Source organism: Annulohypoxylon truncatum (genome assembly GCF_022578515.1).
Source record: "Annulohypoxylon truncatum strain CBS 140777 unplaced genomic scaffold F4807scaffold_6, whole genome shotgun sequence".
Classification (NCBI taxonomy): Eukaryota; Fungi; Ascomycota; class Sordariomycetes; order Xylariales; family Hypoxylaceae; genus Annulohypoxylon; species Annulohypoxylon truncatum.
Genome location: NW_025953792.1, coordinates 142,709 through 161,213, shown reverse-complemented (window position 1 = coordinate 161,213; position 18,505 = coordinate 142,709). Strand labels below are relative to the sequence as shown.

Here is an 18,505-nt window from a genome sequence, read left to right as displayed (position 1 = left end):
TACCTACCCCAGCAACGGCGCCAGTCTGGCCAGTGCACGTAGACGTACCCAAGTAGCTAGGTGCATAGCTAGGTACGTACCTATATTAAGGTTCAGCACCCATTTTAGTAGCAGGCCTAATACACAGTAAAGGTCAACCGTACCTGCCTAAGGCATCGACTTCTATCTAAAATGTTAAAAAGTACTTCAGTACTTAGGTACCTTTCATTTTGACCAGGTACTAAGGTACATAGCCATACCTTCTTGGGAAAAGTGAGAGGTTTGTTCCTGAGCTGCCAGGCTGCATGTGGCTGATCAGCAGATCGACACCGACGTCACTTGATATTGGAGATAGAACTTATCGCTGCTTCCAACCTCATCCGAGACCCGAAACGGCAAATTCAACATCACCCGAACACCGGCTCCGATCACTACCGGTTTGCTGTTTCTGTACCATCAGTCAGCCTATACACTGAATCTGTGAATACAACCACAACCAGCCGGACTACAGCCACAATGTTCCGTTTTGTAAGTTTGGAGCTCTGAATCAGTGATTGCTGTTGTTAAACATGTTGAATACTAATAAGCGAATAGCACAAACCCCTTGACATTGTCACCCTCTTCCACAAGGCGCAGTCACCAGCTTCGACTCAAGTCGCAAAGCTTCTGAGGGAGGTCTCCGCCAGCGCAACAGCAGCAGCCAATGCCACAGACACAGACACAGCAACAAGCGATCAGGCACAACCCAAGCGCTTGAATCGAGTGTTTGAGCTAGACATCACAGAGACCGCGCCTACAACCGATCAGCTCCAGACTATCCTGGACTACGTGGGCCCTGATCAAATCTCCCAGGTCATCAAGGGTGCGAAGACCAAAAAGGATGCTTTAGATTTGTACAGACAGAACGCTGCCAGCTTCTCGGCGCCAGTAGTAAGTCCCTTTTTCGCAATCAAGTTCCCCTCTCATATGTAGTTATCACGGGTTAACGTAGGAGTAGATTGTTGACTGGCACCATGGAAGAGCTCTTGCCTCTGGCAAAACTTCCAAGATACTCGAGATGTTAGAGCAAGCACAGGCAGATAAGGAGTAATTCCCAATCATGTACACGTAGGTAGGGTGATGTTGGTCACCCATCAATATTAGTTGTGCAAAACATGGACTACTGGTTCATTGCTGCTCTGTAAGAAAGAAAGCATATCCACTCACGTTTATTACGATATATATTGATTATCGACTTGTGATCCATGTCCTTTTCTATTTGTCACCCTGGTTTGCCCATGAATGTATTCCGGTTGGGTACTTGCCAGCCCGTCAGAATTTCTGTATTTATTCTAATCCTTTAATGTAAGAATCCCCGCTCCAAATACCAGACTACCTCGACATGTAGCTGATACAATATTGAATAGGCGCAAACCTTGAATTCTTAGCCGTCCCCATATGTGGATAGAATACCTGGTTAGGTGACGCAAATACACTATTAAATGGCATACCCATCCTCGTGGGCAAGTTCGGGTGAAAGATGGAAGGTATTTGCTCAAATTTAGGCAGGTACCTACCAAGATCATAACCAATGAGGTCTCGTCAGGTCTGTGCCAGTTGCTGATTACGATATATGTCGTATACCTGAGTACTCCGTAGGTATATTCAGAACTAAGTCACCGCCTAGTGGGCGGGATTCCCACAATTTAAAGGAATATAATCACATTTTGACGACTGTCTGCAGGTACATATGCCTGGTGCCTGCTTTTTGAGGGGCCGCTAGATCACTCATCAGGTTGACAGGCACTTTTTTGACAATATCCTAAGCAACCACCTGCAACTATCTCGTCCCTGACCTTCCTACGGAGCAGCACCCACCTAACCACTCTCTGACTCAAACCGTACACTATATTCTATTTAATCTCAGCCAGCAATCCAATTCTATTTCCTTTCCTTCTCACCATCTTTTCCTTTCCCGTCCCAATCCTAACCTAACACAACACACCCAATCTTCTAACTTCCAACTTCCTCCACCACATCTCTACGACTAGCTCGTGCCAACACAAGTCACAAAACACTACGAACCGTCGCAGAGATATTCAACTTCGCCCTTTCAACACTGACAATAAGTAAGTACCTCTTGTTTACATCTCACATCCTACTACCAGCAATATATTCCTAGTAGGACGGTGCATTTCTTCCTTTCCTTTTTTTTTTTCTTCCGTCACGTCTAACATATCTGCACCATCTTAGACGCGCGCAAGTCAACCTATTCACGCGTCAATAGTAGACACCAGTCTACATTTTCGTCCTCATACTCACGTTAGCTCTTTACGCCTCGTGATACCCATCCTTAGTAGCCATTCCATCTGCATTTTTCACTCATACTATCTCCACCGTCCTTACTATTCACTATGCCCATGGCACCCACATACTCCTCCGCGGACTTTACGCTCGACCAAGCCATTCAGGCTGCTGGTCCCGCTCCCGTTCCAAGCAGGTTCGGCTTTCAACATGCCCATGAAGGCGAACCTGGCCCAGAGTTCTTTCTGAACATTGACCCTCGCACTGCTCATTCATTTTTCTCAACGAACAACGGTGAGCGACCTTTTCGCACGGTTGAAAACCCTCTGGCTATCCGACCCATGGAATATTGGGATGCGCAGCATATCCAGAGCTACGCAGATGAGCTGCGAAACAAGTTCTATGACCGGTGCCGTTACATACAGCCCCTCGCCTCTTTCATTGATCTGTACATCTACTTTGATGCCTTCGACATCTATTATCTTGGAGCACAGAATCTCTGGAGTGTGATCCATCACATGTACTTCGAGAATCAGTATCTCGCCTATAAGAGCGGCGAGGCATTGGTTCCTTGGATTGAGCTGACCGTCCAACACGCTCTCTTTAACGGCGCGAATCAGCAGAAGCTTTATGCTTTTCAACCCGAGACAATGAACGACATCATGTCGGTATTCACCAACGGCGAACTGGGTGCAGTCCATAATCTCCCACCCAACTATCACAACGCAATCCGCTCGGTTCTGATGACTCACTGGATGAATCTTCGTCGTGGCCACGGAGTTGCAGAAGAGTACCAGCTTCACAGTAAGTACTCTCACTTCCAATTGCTTCTAATTCATCGCATTTGCTAACTCGTAAATAGTTGTGACCCTACATCCTGCGGGAGATGCTTAGGAAGCACCTCCTTCTACAGGTAGTAGCGTCGGACGGCAGGGTAGAATCGTAAATGGCGTTGTCATTGCGGATGGCACATCACAGCCACGATCCGGGTCTTCTGATGAGACAGTGATGCCGGCCAATGGCAGCCCCAAGATCGTGCGAACGGAACTGACGGTTCCTGAACAACAAGAACAATTCCACAGTGCTCCGGCATTTGGTATGCCCAACAGCGGCCGTCCTGGAAATATCTATGATGGCCAAATGCATGCTGTTGATACCAAGCTTACTGAGCTTGGTGATCCCGTAGTCAGCATGCAGCAGAGTAGTGGTAACGTTTCTTATGACTCCGAATCATCTTCAATGATTGTTCAAGTGTCGGAAGCTTCAGCGTCGACAGATTCTGCCGAACAGACGGCACAAGAACAATACACGAGACAGAACAATGTGCCCGCACTATCAGTCTCAGTGCCTCCTTATGGCAACCAGAATGAGGTCCCGGCGTATCCCACACAGACAGTGCCTTTTTACATGCAGCCGAATGTAGGTACTACCCGTTACAGTATACCTCCTCACAAGGATCGCCCCTACTGGCAACAAGCCGACAGTCAGTGGGATCAGCCTGCATACGGTCCGTACCGACAGCACACGGTGCCGGCGTACTGGAACCAGTACCCCGAACAGGGTGCACCTCAGCCACCCATGGGCCCGCCACCTGCGCCGGCTCCAGACCAGGACCACACCAGACATCGCTCGAGCAAGTCAAGGAGCTGCTCAAAGTCATCGGTGACCTGGCTCCCTGCTGGCGAGGACCCGCTTCATGGTCCGACGAAGGTATTTCGTAAGCAGAACGGATCAGAGCGTTCGTCATCGCCGACCAAAGAGTATGACCCGACTGTCGACAAGCCTCTGGCTCTCGGTTGCACTAACAAAAGCACCAGTAAGGACCGTCGACCTTCAAACGGTCGGTCTTCGAACGCATCTATGTCTCGGCGACCATCGTTCACAAGCAGTCTGACTGGTAGCCTTCAACCAGTATTTGCCAGTCACCAGGTGCAGAATGGCCCACCTCATGCACAGGATCCTAGCCGTTTTAAGGCGAACAATGGGAATGGTAGTAAGGGTACCAAGTACGGCACATTGTTGAACGGCATTTGTCGCAACGAGCGACAGTTCAACAGCGCTTTTCCCAAGCGACAGAAGTACAAGCCATGTTCTTGTGCAAGATGCGTTGATCGCGACAACGCCATATACGTGGACGGATTCGATGGCTATGTGGAAGAGGAAACTGCCAGAAAGGTAGTCGAGTACTTTGAGAAGAAAATAGGTCCTACCAAGCGCTATTGGACCGCGAAAGGAGCTCATGGTGTTGTTATCATGTAAGTTGTCACCTCTTCCGTGTTCATTCTATGTCTTGTTAGCTAACCATCTATCCTTTATAGCTTCGAGGACGAGCAAAGTGCTCACAACTCGGTTCGCGGTCACCATTTCATCCCTGGTATCTCATCGAGACCCCTACACGTTGGATACCGTGTCGGATCCCAATACTTTAAGCCTGTTCCCCCTCGTCCGAGGAAGGCCGAACCACAAAAGCATGACACGCAGCGTTCCAACTACGGACCCACGCATCCCAATTACCCGCAAGCTTCTTCTACCATTGCGGGACTGGCTACATTGGGCGTAAGAGTCGACCCGAGTGTCCCTTACCGAGCTCATAGCTTTGCTCCGAGTTCGTTTGAGGGAGTAACATGGGCAATTCCGCCATACTATGGTCCATCCAGTCATCGAGCGCGCGAAGGACAAATGGCCCCATTTAGAATCCCAGTAGAGAACCCCTCAAGGGACGGTAAACAAGACGAATCAGACAAGCAGGGTGCAAAGGTCGACAAGGGCAAGGCTAAGGCCGGAGAAGCATTGACTGATGCCTCTCGTCAATCGAGTGAACCTTACTTCACACCCCGCGAGCACCTGTCCCCGAAAGAAGAGGATCCTGCTCGTGAACCTGAGCCTGTAGTCGCTAGGAGCGTCGAGGCTGATGACAATGGTGACGAGCCATATGACTACGGCACCATGATCGTGCGTCGAGGAAGACCCAATGCCCGTCTTCCACAGAGCTGGGCCGACGAGCCCCCACGACCACCGGCAACCCCTCCTCTTCAGGTCACTGTCGAGGAAACCAAGGTGTCTACCCCTAAGACCAAGCTGGACAAAGGCAAGGGTAAAGCAACAGTGAACGGTGACCAAGATGACGAAGGTCCGTCATCACAAGCGGCACTTCAGCCCTGGGCATCGGTCACATCGTCCCGCTCGCGCGGATCTCGGCGATCATCGTCGCGACCTACAACCATGACCCCTAGTCCGCCTTTGTCGGTCAATTCACCCCCGACACCAAGTCACTTGCACCCGGCCGTGACTGAAGAGTGGCTTGCTCAGGTCAATGACGTACTTGTAAGATTGAATCTCAGACGTCTTAACAACTACGACGTCCTACTCGTTCTCCGCGGACGTCCCCGAGCGGATCACCTGTTGTTCCAACGAGGATTCCAGGTTCTCGGTACCGAGGACCAGCGACGAAGTTTCTTACGTCAATTGCAGCGTGCTTTACGTGGTGTGCCAAACAACATCATCGACTACAGCCTCCGTGGCGATGAACCTCACCCGATCTCTGAAGTCCGCCGTTGGAAACGACGCCAGCAAGAGGAGGCCCTGATGGAAGAGCAGAAGGACGGGGGTACTGGCAATGAAACAAGATCCCGCCAGCAGAATCTCAGCCCAACACCCGCCCCTCGTCGGGCCCAAAGCCTGAACCCGGCGGCTCCGTCGTTCATGTCGTCAGTGACCAGTAGCACCGGCATTGCCGCCAAGGACGCCTCTCAGCCAGATGGCAAAGCAGAGGTTCAGAACGACAAGCGAAACTTCACCACAGCTGCGGCCTCTTCAGGCAAGAACTGGAACAAGACAAAGCACGCCAAGAAGAGTAGCCAGAACGAGCTTGAGAAGGCCAAATTCAAGCTCACAGGCATCCCACCTACTTCTCAGGGTGGATTCAGCAGTGTCCAAGGTCCAGGACAAGGCAAGCAATTCGGCAGAGGCAAAGGCAAGGCGCTTCCGAGCCACTTGCGACAGCCTAGTGCGGGATCCTCGAACAAACCTGGTCGGAAGGGACGCCCTTTTAAGGGACAGCACATGAAGACTGGCTCTGGTGCGACGGCTACATCTGCTAGTGCATCTGGCACTTCGACTCCGAACGCGGCCAAGGCGTTGTCGCCCACTATGCAGGCTGCTAAGCCAGTTGAAGGACAGACTGGCGGACAGGCCAAAGAGCAGGATGATGGAAAGAAGGAGAAAGATAAGCAGTCCAGTGAGCAGACGGGAGGTCAGGTTGGAGGTCAGACAGGAGGACAGGCGGCAGCAGTCCCAACTATCCTAACAGAAAATGACTGGCCATCCCTCAGTCCCGCTGCAACCCCAAGACACGAGCACCGACCGGCGTCGGCAGCATGGGCAAATGATCCCCTATCATTTGCGAACCGAGCCGCTCGCATGGCGTCCTCGCGTGGTGGACAGTCGGGCTCTCCCCGTACCCCGACCCAAGCATCGTCCGATGTCCGCTCAACGGGACAATTCTCAGCTCGAAAGGGCGGCGGTCACAAGGATCAGAACAAGGGCACTGGTCACAAAGACCAGAGCAAGAGAGGTGGAAAGAAGGGTTAGGCGTCTCTCATGAGACGCCATACAAGGCACAGAGGTGCCGAACAATGGGCGGCGTTAAGGAGTTTGGTTCGCAATTCGTTACTATGAGAGCATCCGCAATAAGGAGTGTGCTCTAGGTTATGCTCTATTTTCCTTCGTTGCGCTTTCGATTTCGACGATGAGAGCTTGTCACACAAACAACCACAAGTTCTGACAGATCGGAAGAGCACTTACATCTGCTGCTTGGTTTTTCTTTTCTTTCTTTGCACGGATTTCTCCCTTTTCAAAAGAAGAAGGGCATACATGATATTGCGTTTCACGGATGCTGGTTACCATGGGCTGTTATTGCTGGTTGCAGATAGGGTTTTACTAGGATGTTAATGTTTAATGTTTAATAAAAACCGCCGGTCTTTACGTGATCCTATGCTATAAGATGAAATTAGCATACTGATGTCTAGATCTTATAATGACTTAGTAGGTCGTAGTATGATAAAGTAAGGGGACAAGGGGCGGCATGTTCATGTCTAGTGCTTAATATTCACAAAGTCGGTTCTCATTATAATAACATAGCATGGCAGCATTGTCTACTGCTAGCTTCCCCTAACTCCGGCTATGGGTATTCATGTGGCTTCATCACCCTTCACCAATTGCGTGACGGCTTCCTCTATTTCCTTGTCTGTGAGTCCTGTTTCATAACGATATGTTAGCATAAGTCATCCAAACATCCATGATATAGGTCGAGTGTGTCTCATGTACCTTCTAATGATTTTGCCGTTTCCTTTCCGAACTCTGCCAGTCGCAATTTGTTAGTATTTCCCATTATATGGTATTGTTGGTGGGAGACGGACCATATCTCGCATAGACCTTGGGTAATGTGCCAAAAGCTTCCCGCATGAGGATAGGTGTATAGGGGTTGTTCTTCTTCATAGTAGGGTATGATCGCATCAGGAATGTTCTGGAGGTAGAGAGGCAAACGGTCAGCTTCAGTACTTGGTATGGTGGGATGAACCTATTCGAATTCGCGCTTACCTTGTCGCAGCACTACCCTCTCCGGTATGGCAGAATGCGAAGCGAACCTCCTTCAGGGCCTTGGTGAAAGCGTACTTGCCCGACATCTTCGAGATTGGCACGTTGCGATCGAAAATGGCGGGTTGGTTTAGGTTATTCGAGATTCCGTCGCAATAAATGTTAAGAGCTTAGAGCTTTGAAGCGTTGAAGCCGATGAATTGACGTCGATCGTGCATAAAGTTTCCCTCCAATAGAGGAATATGCATTAGCAATTTTATGTATTTTGTGCATATTATATACGCTTAGGTACCTTTGTATATATGTACCTAAGTATTCTAGAAATGTTCCTCAACATGACGTCCCCTGCATATCTTATCTCCGTCCGGACCCCCAAACCCCAACTAAAATTCAATATCGGACTTGGGAATCTCTTTATTCTGACTACATTTCACAATATATCTATCGGCGGGAAAGGTCGAACAAGGAATTTTCGAAGCGATAAGGCTTAGGTGTTTCGCCTCTACGCCATCAAACTTATTCGAAGCATCAATTCCTAATCAGACCCCGACTTCGATCGATTCCTAAGGAAAATGCCTCCCACTACTACCCTCTTCCGCGCCGCCCGGCCGATATTTCAACAATCCGCATCGCGCGCCGTCTTCCGTTCCAGCTTCCCCCAGACCGGCCGCCGCTTCGCCAGCACGGCAACGAACAGCGAGGCTGCTTCCCAAAGCTGGTTCCAGCGCATGTGGAACAGCCCTGTCGGTCTAAAGACAGTCCACTTCTGGTAAGCCGTCATCGTTCCCTTTCTCATCTACGTGTATGATATGTCACGCGCGCAACCGTCGCTGATGATATGTGTTCTCGCAACCACAGGGCGCCTGTCATGAAGTGGGCCATCGTCATCGCCGGTATCTCTGACTTCGCCCGGCCCGCCGAGAAGCTGTCTCTGACCCAGAACGGCGCCCTGACGGCCACCGGTCTTATCTGGACTCGTTGGTGTTTCGTCATCACCCCGCAGAACTACCTACTCGCCGCTGTCAACTTCTTCCTTGGCCTTGTCGGCATCACCCAGTGTGCCCGAATCTTCCTCTACCGGTCCTCTCAAAAGAACCTGCCCGCGGCCGCCGAGTCAGAGGCCAAGGAGGCTGTCAAGTCATAAGTAACAGAGTGGGTAGAAAAAAAATCATGATATGACATTGATACGGAGAAACGAAAGGGTATTTTGAGTTGATGATGTACGGTTGCATACGGAAGTGCTTGTCGATAGATTCGGAGTCGAGCCCGCGTTCAAGCATTTCATAAATATTTATAGACTACGGGTCACAAAATTGTCTTACCTCGAAACGAGAGGTGCATAGACGATGGCACGGATGGGAGATCCCTCTTTAACCCTCCCGACTTGGTAAATTTGGGGATAGGGGCTGGCTTGTACATCGCATTATTATCCGACGTATTGGCTTAGTCAAATATAGAAATCATATTTTCTTATGAATGCTAACATTTCTTTCTTCCCTGCCCCTCATAACGATACAAATTATATAAACCTAGAGGCGATATACGATTTTCAGTTCATCTCACCTCGAGTCCACTTATCTGAAGAATCAAGAAATTACAATATTAGTGCTTAGCCTTTCCAGTTGAATTCGATCAATTCCTCGTTACATAGGCCAGTACACGCTTCGTACCAGCGCTTCTCGGTTAACACAAGGTTATTTCAACTACGTAGATATGAAGACAGATGAAGAGGCGTGGACTTGATTCATAATTCGTAACTATCTAGAAACCTTCCAACACCCTTTCCATCCTTCCAAGTTCCCTTCGTGTATTTAAACCATTTCGAAACACAAATCTAAGTACTTCGCTATCTAAGTACCTAAATGATGCGCGAAAGATCCGTCTATATGCGATTGGCAGTGGTGTCGATGCACTAAGCACATGATCACCATATCTACCTATGTTATCTCAATTAGAACAATTATCTGGAAATCTGAGAGATAAAACTTACCAAAAGCTAGAAATAGTACTTTGGATCCAAGTCGACGATTTCGAATCCTTTGTATTCTTTGCCACGAAACTCATAAAATCGCTTCAACTCGGTGATATCCGTCTCTTGGATACGAAACGACGAATAGGCCATGACGGACTCCTGGTTTCTCGGACCCCACTGGACCGATGGACAAGTCTTTTCCTTTTCAAGTGAGAATTCGTGCCGCAGTCCAAGAACGTGGCCAAGTTCGTGGCAGAAAACATCAACCATCGAATGGCATAGACGGCTGAAAGCCAGTTCGTACACCAACAATCGCTGTCGTGTATATTGTGGCCAAGCCAAGAAGGAGTGTGCTAGCCGCCTCGGGTGGTTTTCGTCGATGGGGATGTACACAAGCTGGAAGACGGCCTTGGCATCATCCGCAACTCTTTCAAATCGCACCCCAATAGCGCCGTCGTTCCATTCTTTGGCAGCCTGCTCGAGACACTTGGTAGCAGATATTGCTCGCTCAGGTGTCGGAAAACTGGCCCTACTGACGTTGTATTTGATCACAGACCCGAACTTCCATCGATAAATGATATTGTCCAACCCAAGATTGATACTGCAGATAGAATCTAGGTCTTTCCCGCGGCGGCATTCAGAGGCTTTTGACTGCCCGGCGGAACTCGGAGCATACTTGAAAACAGCTTCCACGTATTCAAGAGTGTCGGTCATATGCGGATCATGCTTGAGATTGGTAATAGGACTAGAGTTGACACCTACTACTGAGCTAACTTTGTCGACAAGGTTAGGTAAAGCTTTGTTGCTCGAGGCCTGTGATCTCGATAGGCAATCATCATTGCCGTCAAACTTGTTAGAGTCACACGAGCAGCCATCGGGTCCATAGCTACCAAGTACCGTGTAAATCGGTTTGCCGCTTTTCAAGTGCTCCGAGACAACGTCAGTACCGAAGTTTGGCGTTGAGCTTGTTAGAGGCTCCTAATCCAGAGAATTGATCAGTTTAGGGTCGAAATAAAGGGGGTGAACTCCAATAAATATGAATAACTTACAAGGTACAGGCTTCCTCTGTTATTTTTGTGCGCCAAACGAGGCTCAGCATTGTCTTCCTGGAAGACGCGATCACCTGCAGTTAACAGTTTCTCCAAATTAATTGACTGCTTCTCTGTAATAGCATATTTGCATTTAAATTCCTTACAAGATGACCTCGAGGCTTTGAATGTATGAAGAAAGTCTCCAGGCTCTCGGTGGATGAGTTTGACTGGATCAAGTTCAGAGTTAGTCATGGATCTTTTGGATAAGCCATCGAAACTTTGTGTCGGAATAATCAATACATCCTGTAATATTTATAGCATCTAATCCTTAAGATTCTAGGCATAAAGTTATGGAATATGAATGTTCCTAACCCTTTCGTTGACATAGTCAAGTATAAGAGATACGAAGGAAGACATAGTAGAATTTATTACTTACAAGCCATGGTTTTTGCCCCTGTTCCGTAACAAGAGACGCTCAGCTAGGCTTCTTAAAAGTGTGAAAATCATGATTAAAAAAAGAAAATGCGAGAAGTGGAAACGGGGCATTATTTGAAGGGAGGAAGACGATGAGAGATGTTATAGCAATACTAGGTAAGTCTTGATCTTTGTGGTGCAAGGCTAGCCACCTACGCTTGGAGTGTTATATCCAGTCGCTGCAATGGGACCTCTCGAGTGGCACAAAATGAACCCCGCCAATAGGTACGTTGGAAGGCGCTGCGCTTCGATTAGCGAAATCACACTTTCAAATAAGCGCGGTGCCCCGAAGGGGCACGCTGAGTAAGACGGCGCAAGTAGCACGTATACTTTCATACTAACGGCTCACGAGAACTCCACGAACATATCTTCTTAGGGCAATTACACGCATTTAAAACTAGAAATATACCGCTAGATTCCCATAACAGATTCTAGCGTGATAGGCAGCTTTGCAAGCTCGCAAGTATAACATTTGCCTTAGGTAGAAATGTTACAAAGGTGCAAAAGGTCTAGGAGATTCATCCACAATCTTGTATCCGTCAAGTCCACCATTGCAAGACTCATAAAGTCGTCTCACGCCATCATAGTCGGTTTCCTGGATGCGAAACAGGCCCGGGTGGTCGAAGTAATTCATAACCGATGAATCATTGCGTTTGCCCAACTGTACTGACAGATCTTGCTGCTCTTTCGGGCACGTCTGTGCGAATTCGTGACGCAGACCAAGGATGTGACCAAGCTCATGGCAGAAAATGTCTGCCATGTGCTTATGGATTAGCGCGTCTTCGAAAGCTGGTCCGTACACGCATAGCCGTCGATCAGAGGGCGGGTCTCTAGGGAAGAAAGACACCGCCAAGTGGTCTGGGTGGCATCGGCAACAATCAGAATATTTGAGTTGGAATACGGCAGGTTTTTCGTCTGCGATTCTTTCGAACCGCACGCCAACCTTGCCCTTGTTCCTTTCCTCGGCTGCCCTCTCGAGACTAGCGGCGGCGTATTCCCTATAGGTAGTGCTGGGGAAGCTATCACAATTCACATTAAATGTGATCGTAGACCCTGGTTTCCATCGATAAATGAGGCCGGGAGACCTGACACGTACGTATACGCTGTTGATGGAGGTCGGTTCCGTCTTGCAGTGGTACCAAAACAGCCTTGGAACGCTCGTAGGAGTTGGGTCATTTTTGACAACTGCTTCTATCTGTTTTGGAAGCGTGCCAATATCAGGACGAGAGTTAACATCAACCCCTGAATCACTTTCGTCGTCAGAGTCAGAAAGAGCTGCGCCAATCGAAGTTTGTGATGGTGATGAATAGTCACCATTGTCGTTGGATCCATTAGAATCGCATGACGGTCCTCCGGGCTCATAGCTCCTAACTACTGTACGAGTTGGTCTGCCATTTCCCATGTGTTCTAGAACGATGACGGTGCCATTGTTAGATGCGGAAATTGCCAGAGACTGCTAATCCATACAGTGAGTTCGAGGTCGAGGCTAAAGAGAGAGTGAGTCCTAATAAACACGAATAACTCACCAAATGTTGGCTTCCTCCTTTAGTTTCGGTCGTTGAACGAGGCCTATCACTGTAATTCTGGATGATGCAACGACTCATAATTAAGAGAGAGTCCATATCGACCAACACCTCCATATCATCGAATTCCTCGCAAGAGGACCTACAGGCCGTATAGGAATAAAGAGAGACTTCACTCTCTTTGAGAACGGCTTTGACTGCATCAAAGTTAGTGTCAGTGTTGGGGTAGAAATATAGTGTGTGAGTAGCCAATATGTCAGGAGCTGCCTTGTTCCAAGTGTCAAGTTCATTTTATGGACCATCTCGTAGGGCCATGCCTCCATAATATAACAGCACACAGTTGACTTTAAAACTCTCCATAGGAACATAAAGGAGGTTAGGAGATGTAAACGAAGGGATATTAAGGTTTATTACTTACAGTTCATAGGTTATTACCCGTGCTCCGTAGCATTCAGGCAAAGAATGTAGAGATCATGGTATATATATATATATAAAAAGAGGTGGTAGGAAGTGGACAACATGCGTAGGAAAGCGGGGCTTTATATAGACAGACGAGCAGTATGAAGACATGACAGATGGCGACGCGGTCGTCAAACAATAGTAGAGGCTTTGATCGAAAAAGGTAACACAGAAAGGAGTTTGAAGTGATCGTCGTAGGATTAACAGAAATTGCCCGTCTCAAGCCTCAATACCTAGGTAGGTCGTAGTGATAATATTACGTACCTAGGTACCTACTCTAAGTCGTGCTCCACAAAAGCAGTACAATGAAACCGCACCATAACGATCCTAGTGTATAACGATACCCCATTATAACGATAAAGTTTTCAGGATTCCCGAATTTTATATGTAAAATAACGATAATTTTGTCATAACGAATTATCGTTAGTTTCATTTTTTCTCACTAAACAAATCGTTATATATAGGTATCTTTCCGTTTTAAGATATTATATACCCACTTTATTACCACTTACGATAATATTTTTACCCATGCGTCAAAATCTTGGCTATTTTAGGAAATATTTGCCAAAAGTGGGTAGCTTTTTACAACGATACCTCGTTTTAACGATCTTAAAGTCCTGATTTTTTTCCTACCGTTATGGTAGGGTTTCACTGTACCGTTGCACCTCCCACCCCTGGATGTCAAGAGAGGTACATAGATATGTATAAGACTAAGCCATACCTGGCCATACATACAACAAGGATGGTTCCCGCTTGAAGCCAATAATTGTGCAGCCACCTATGCAAACCGTATGCTGTGATTCCATGCGTGCAATAGGGCGGCAGAAAAAGGGCCCTTTGTACTAATGTTCGACATTGTTCAATACCGAGAAAAGCCAGGCAAAAAGCATAGCGGCTACGGTCTGGGGACACGGGACGGAGGAGCTTGTGGTGGCTTGTTCGTACGTACATCTATGCCAAAAAAATTCAGAGCGCTGGAAAATAGGGTTGGCCATTCCTAATCGAATAGTAGATATGTAGCCACTACTAATAATTGTTAGATGAATACACATAAAAGTAGAGCAATAAGTTGGGGATTAGCAAATTCAACAGGTAATACATAAGTTTATATGTAGATTTACTTGTATAAGTAAGTACCTGCTATCACTGGCAGCTAGAAAATCATAGGTGAGCTTAGCTTTTAGATTATATACTTAAGTAATCAAGATAATTCAAAACCTTAAACAGCCTACCTACCTAACATATGGGTTAAATTATAGACGACATATTGGCTTGAAATTTGCTTTAACAGCTTAACTGCTTAATTCTTTAATCTAATAATAAAGCTCATATAACTCGAATGCTAAGATTACAAGTAGTAAGGTTGGGAATAGCTTCAGAAATACCTACCTAGGTAGTATGTCCCGCGCAGTCAACCGCTTACGTAACATTCTACCAAGGTACCACTTATTCAATCATTCAATCATTCAATCATTCAATACATAGCTTACTTCAAAATCAAATTATCAAAGGAACATGGCCTGGCACTTAATTTTATATGAGCAAGCTTATACCTTACATGCCAAACTAAATTTATAAAATCAAACATCCAAAGTACTAATCTATCAACGCTAAATCAGAGAAATTAGGGGCTAAAGTGTATTCTTTACCCCTTTAAGCAATATCCTTAAAAAATATTTTTTTGGCATACTAGTTGAACGAACAGGCCGCCGTAGAGCTACTGCACGTAAGTCTTAGCAACTTCTCGAACACCAATCGAAATGCTGCGCAATTCACGAAACCCATTTCTATGCAAATGACTCGACAGTTTGGAGAATAGTCAGCAGGCGTAGATGCAGTGGAAATCTCTTTATTCTAGACTATCTTCTATGGTCTCAAGCTTGCAGAAGAGCTTGGAACCGACTAACTGTCCAACTCGGGGTATAAATCCTCACTCTGCTGGGTAGAGCTTGGTATCTTGAAAAACACTAAGACCGATACTCTCTCCGTACTCCGCGTACCGGCCGATGAGATTACAACTTTCACTCAACTCGATATGCAACCCTAAAATGGAACTTAGTTTATTTTTTGGCATATTGCCGATTACCAGGCCTAACGAATCCATCCTAGGATTTTGTGAATGGGCCTTGTCGATTTAATTGAACCGCTGCTTGCTGAAGGTTTATTCCGTCTCGAACCCGGACGAGAGAAATTCGGAAATTGGTCCTCGATTTCACTCTGATCAACTACAAGTTGAGAACTCGATGTCCGAACGTTCTACATTACGGAGCACTCGCCCTCCTGCTGTTTGCCGATCTTGCTTCGAGAGATGCGTTCACGTTGACGAGGACCATTCCTACCAGACCGCTTAAGATCTTCCAGTCGTTCGCGGGCTTTGGGGAAATCTTGGCCTATATCATCGTTAGTTTCCTCATGCCCAGTAATAGATTTGAGTCCTAGGCGCTCGGTATGAACTTACTTGCTGCTCTCCAATACCACCGTTTTGCATCCTCCATATTTGCAGGTACGCCGATTCCAACTTCGGTAAAGTAACCCATAGCATATTCCGCTTTGGCCAAGCCGGCTTGGGCTGCTTTCCTAGCCCACAAGTACGCCTCAGTGTCGCTCTGCTGCAAGACACCCTCACTCCCCGTCAAATACCATCCGCTAAGGGCCAGTTCGGATTGATGTTCCTCCTGCGTCGCAGCCCGGCTATACCACATTATAGATAACCGTGGATCAACTGGGCATCCCATCAAGCCATATTCGTAAGCGCATCCCATCCTGAACTGACTGAATTTGTACCCGAGCTGGGCCCCTTGTTCGAATAATTGGAGGGCATATGCCTCATCACGTAGAATGGCATCATTTGGCTGCGCCGACTCATATAAGAGCCCCAACTCGTGCAGAGCGTGGGGGTTCTCCGCATCTGCACGCTCGGCCGCTCGCTTTAACCATCCGACAGCTTCCCGGGGATTTTTAGGCTGACCAAGCAGTCCCTTGAGCATGATCATTCCAACCTTGTACATCGCCGGCGTGTCACCAAGTGTTGCAGCACGCTTATACCACTGAATTGCTTTCAGCGGATCCTTACGCGTGCCGCCACCTTCATCGTTACCGAGCTCGCAGCAGACGGCTGTCCGATAAGCTGCCGCAGCGTGTCCCATTTTCGCAGCAGATTGATATAGCGTGAATGCTTCCTTGTTATCTGTTTCCCCGAGAGCACCACGACCCATACAATCGGCTAAGAAGAACATGGCATCGCCATTTTGCGCGCTGACAAGTTTCTTCAGAATTTTATGCGCGTCCATCACATATCGTTCACGGGACCTTGCTCTCGCTTTGGGGTCGGGCAACCTAGGAACTAGAACATCCGCTGCTTCAACTAGCTTCTTCGCTAGTGTGAGTGCAGACTGCTGATCATTTGGATCATTCTTTATGATATTGCGCAAATGCTCTAGTTCCTCGGGTGTGACGGGGACTTTTTCAGCGACAGACGTCGGTCGTCCGTTCTGCGGAGGCGGAGGCGGCGGGGTTCGGCCTTGTGCTCCGGCAGCTGCGGGTGGTGTACCACCGGTGTAGTTACGAATCGGGGCCGGTTTGTCATTTAGATTCACCATCGAATTTGGCATGAGGCCAGGTCTGATAGGCGCTGGATGCCCGGAGCCAGGTCCGCCCTGGGGTGTCCCTCCCGAACTACGTCTTGGAGGATTCGGTGTACTTGGCAAACCAGGTGCAGCACCAGGCGGTTTGTACGCCTGAAACCCACCCGGTGGTACGGGTGGCATGTCACCTGCCATCTCAAAAACTGCTGCTTGTGGTTCGCGCAAGTTCGGCTGTGATTTGGCTCTCGACATCTCGGGCTGACGGGCAGGTCCAGGTTGAGGCATACCCGGCTGGGCGGGACGCATATGCTGCTCGAGCGATTCTCGTGGGCCCTGCGAAGGAACCGCATCAAAGTCTGGGATGTCTTCGCGAACGTTATTTCCAGGCGGATATTGCTCGCCACTTACTCTCTGGTCGTAGTATGAGTCGTACAAATCGCCGATAGAGCCTCGGTCTGGTTGTTCTTCATTCCATCCCGGCGGTTGTAGTGAACCGTTATTGTACGGTCCCGGAGGACCTTGGTCAGGATACATCCTTTGAGGAGGGGGTCGGTTGCCTGATGCCGTAGAAGGTCGCATAGGGGGCGGGCCGCGTCCGGGAGGGCCACTACTATACGGCGCACTATCCATACGCGGTGGCGGCGGTGGGTGTGGCATACCATTTCGCATATACTCATTATTCGCAGGCATTGTCATGCTTCGACCCGGTGGTCCAAATCCGTCTCTTGAAGGCGACATTGGGGGTCCGTATCCATCATCGTGATATCCATAACCTTGGTCGGGTGGTGGGCCTCGCCTTGGATCGGGATATCCTTGTGGTGGAGGTCCTCGTCCACTTCTTTGACTGTCCATGGACGGACGTCCGTAGTCATCCATCATCGGCGCCCGTCTGGGTCCTGGACCTGGACCTCTCCCTGGACCGGGTCTAGGACCATTCTTAGGTGGCATATCGGGTCGTCCTCCGTTTAAATCCATTCCACCCATCCGATTCAAGATGTTGGTTTCCTCGTCCAAATCTGACCTTCTGCCATGTCCGGGGAAAACGGGAAACGGACTGCCAAAATCTTGCTCGTTCGGGCTCGTGATAGGAGGTGCGTGGTGGTTTGCTATTAAAATCAGCCTGAGTCTCTCATTCTTGAAAACTATACCCTCTTACCATTCGGGTCTGATGTCATGGATCGGTCTGGAGGCCCTGGCCGCCCGCCTCGATTAGGAGGTGGGTAGCCTCTGCCGAGATTCGGAGGGCCACCACCGCGCGGAAAAGGAGGACCTCGCATTGGTCCGCCTCTTCCGCCAGCACCGGGTGGGGGAGGGCGACCTCCTCTGCCAGGAGCACCAGGCCCAGGAGAGCCATACATATCTTGCGGCGGATAACCTTGGTTGGGCGGTGGTCGTCTACCGTAATTCATGTCTTGTGGTGGGCCGTAATCTTGTTGGTAACCGTTGTCATATTCATCGTAGCCATAGTCATAACCATCTTGATATTGGTCGTAGTGTTGAGGTGCCTGAGGGTATCCTTCTCGAGAAGGGCCACGAGGCACTCGTGCTGCCGGTCCAGCGTAGGGACGTTGTTGATCTTGGTATCCGCCGTTGTATGCCATCTTC

At 48.5% G+C, this 18,505-nt stretch overlaps 8 protein-coding genes across 8 annotated transcripts; 4 read left to right on the top strand and 4 right to left on the bottom strand.

Moving 5' to 3' along the window:
- The first annotated feature begins 109 nt into the window (after positions 1–109).
- On the top strand, positions 110–1,670 carry F4807DRAFT_413519 (DUF1687-domain-containing protein). The gene is made up of 4 exons (XM_047996885.1): positions 110–507; positions 574–909; positions 977–1,323; positions 1,386–1,670. The coding sequence occupies exons 1-3, from the start codon at positions 496–498 to the stop codon at positions 1,067–1,069; spliced, it is 441 nt and encodes a 146-aa protein (XP_047857082.1). The 5' UTR covers positions 110–495; the 3' UTR covers positions 1,070–1,323; positions 1,386–1,670.
- A 702-nt stretch (positions 1,671–2,372) lies between these two features.
- Positions 2,373–3,156, top strand: F4807DRAFT_457357 (uncharacterized protein; the record flags this gene model as incomplete). The annotated part of the gene is made up of 2 exons (XM_048001027.1): positions 2,373–3,066; positions 3,125–3,156. The coding sequence occupies 2 exons, from the start codon at positions 2,373–2,375 to the stop codon at positions 3,154–3,156; spliced, it is 726 nt and encodes a 241-aa protein (XP_047857081.1).
- A 114-nt stretch (positions 3,157–3,270) lies between these two features.
- F4807DRAFT_457356 (uncharacterized protein) lies at positions 3,271–6,852 on the top strand (the record flags this gene model as incomplete). Its single annotated transcript, XM_048001026.1, has 2 exons — positions 3,271–4,517; positions 4,581–6,852. The coding sequence occupies 2 exons, from the start codon at positions 3,271–3,273 to the stop codon at positions 6,850–6,852; spliced, it is 3,519 nt and encodes a 1,172-aa protein (XP_047857080.1).
- A 460-nt stretch (positions 6,853–7,312) lies between these two features.
- On the bottom strand, positions 7,313–8,050 carry F4807DRAFT_413513 (NADH dehydrogenase, alpha subcomplex, subunit 2). Its single transcript, XM_047996884.1, has 4 exons — positions 7,861–8,050; positions 7,680–7,786; positions 7,588–7,620; positions 7,313–7,516 (listed from the first exon to the last, which is right to left on the bottom strand). Exons 1-4 carry the CDS (start codon positions 7,944–7,946, stop codon positions 7,452–7,454), a joined length of 291 nt encoding a protein of 96 aa, XP_047857079.1. The 5' UTR covers positions 7,947–8,050; the 3' UTR covers positions 7,313–7,451.
- A 195-nt stretch (positions 8,051–8,245) lies between these two features.
- Positions 8,246–9,470, top strand: F4807DRAFT_413512 (UPF0041-domain-containing protein). Its single transcript, XM_047996883.1, has 2 exons — positions 8,246–8,626; positions 8,716–9,470. The coding sequence occupies exons 1-2, from the start codon at positions 8,430–8,432 to the stop codon at positions 8,999–9,001; spliced, it is 483 nt and encodes a 160-aa protein (XP_047857078.1). The 5' UTR covers positions 8,246–8,429; the 3' UTR covers positions 9,002–9,470.
- A 111-nt stretch (positions 9,471–9,581) lies between these two features.
- On the bottom strand, positions 9,582–11,615 carry F4807DRAFT_413510 (uncharacterized protein). The gene is made up of 5 exons (XM_047996882.1): positions 11,297–11,615; positions 11,025–11,087; positions 10,879–10,952; positions 9,848–10,807; positions 9,582–9,794 (listed from the first exon to the last, which is right to left on the bottom strand). The coding sequence occupies exons 1-4, from the start codon at positions 11,301–11,303 to the stop codon at positions 9,854–9,856; spliced, it is 1,098 nt and encodes a 365-aa protein (XP_047857077.1). The 5' UTR covers positions 11,304–11,615; the 3' UTR covers positions 9,582–9,794; positions 9,848–9,853.
- Positions 11,616–11,656: 41 nt separating this feature from the next.
- Positions 11,657–13,532, bottom strand: F4807DRAFT_413505 (uncharacterized protein). Its single transcript, XM_047996881.1, has 3 exons — positions 13,276–13,532; positions 12,861–13,211; positions 11,657–12,790 (listed from the first exon to the last, which is right to left on the bottom strand). The coding sequence occupies exons 2-3, from the start codon at positions 12,972–12,974 to the stop codon at positions 11,825–11,827; spliced, it is 1,080 nt and encodes a 359-aa protein (XP_047857076.1). The 5' UTR covers positions 12,975–13,211; positions 13,276–13,532; the 3' UTR covers positions 11,657–11,824.
- A 2,040-nt stretch (positions 13,533–15,572) lies between these two features.
- F4807DRAFT_450231 (HCP-like protein) lies at positions 15,573–18,258 on the bottom strand (the record flags this gene model as incomplete). Its single annotated transcript, XM_048000100.1, has 3 exons — positions 15,573–15,706; positions 15,775–18,006; positions 18,057–18,258. The coding sequence occupies 3 exons, from the start codon at positions 18,256–18,258 to the stop codon at positions 15,573–15,575; spliced, it is 2,568 nt and encodes an 855-aa protein (XP_047857075.1).
- Positions 18,259–18,505: the final 247 nt, after the last annotated feature.

Coding starts and splice junctions, on each gene's coding strand:
- F4807DRAFT_413519 (XM_047996885.1), top strand. Junction 910..976: donor CCAGCTTCTCGGCGCCAGTA/GTAAGTCCCTTT, acceptor ACGTAGGAGTAG/ATTGTTGACTGGCACCATGG.
- F4807DRAFT_413513 (XM_047996884.1), bottom strand. CDS start 7,946: ATGTCGGGCAAGTACGCTTTCACCAAGGCCCTGAAGGAGGTTCGCTTC. Junction 7,787..7,860: donor GAGGGTAGTGCTGCGACAAG/GTAAGCGCGAAT, acceptor CTCTACCTCCAG/AACATTCCTGATGCGATCAT. Junction 7,517..7,587: donor AACGGCAAAATCATTAGAAG/GTACATGAGACA, acceptor GTTATGAAACAG/GACTCACAGACAAGGAAATA.
- F4807DRAFT_413512 (XM_047996883.1), top strand. CDS start 8,430: ATGCCTCCCACTACTACCCTCTTCCGCGCCGCCCGGCCGATATTTCAA. Junction 8,627..8,715: donor CTAAAGACAGTCCACTTCTG/GTAAGCCGTCAT, acceptor TCGCAACCACAG/GGCGCCTGTCATGAAGTGGG.
- F4807DRAFT_413510 (XM_047996882.1), bottom strand. Junction 10,953..11,024: donor CAAAGCCTCGAGGTCATCTT/GTAAGGAATTTA, acceptor TGTTAACTGCAG/GTGATCGCGTCTTCCAGGAA. Junction 10,808..10,878: donor ACAGAGGAAGCCTGTACCTT/GTAAGTTATTCA, acceptor TCTCTGGATTAG/GAGCCTCTAACAAGCTCAAC.
- F4807DRAFT_413505 (XM_047996881.1), bottom strand. CDS start 12,974: ATGGAGGTGTTGGTCGATATGGACTCTCTCTTAATTATGAGTCGTTGC. Junction 12,791..12,860: donor AAGGAGGAAGCCAACATTTG/GTGAGTTATTCG, acceptor TGTATGGATTAG/CAGTCTCTGGCAATTTCCGC.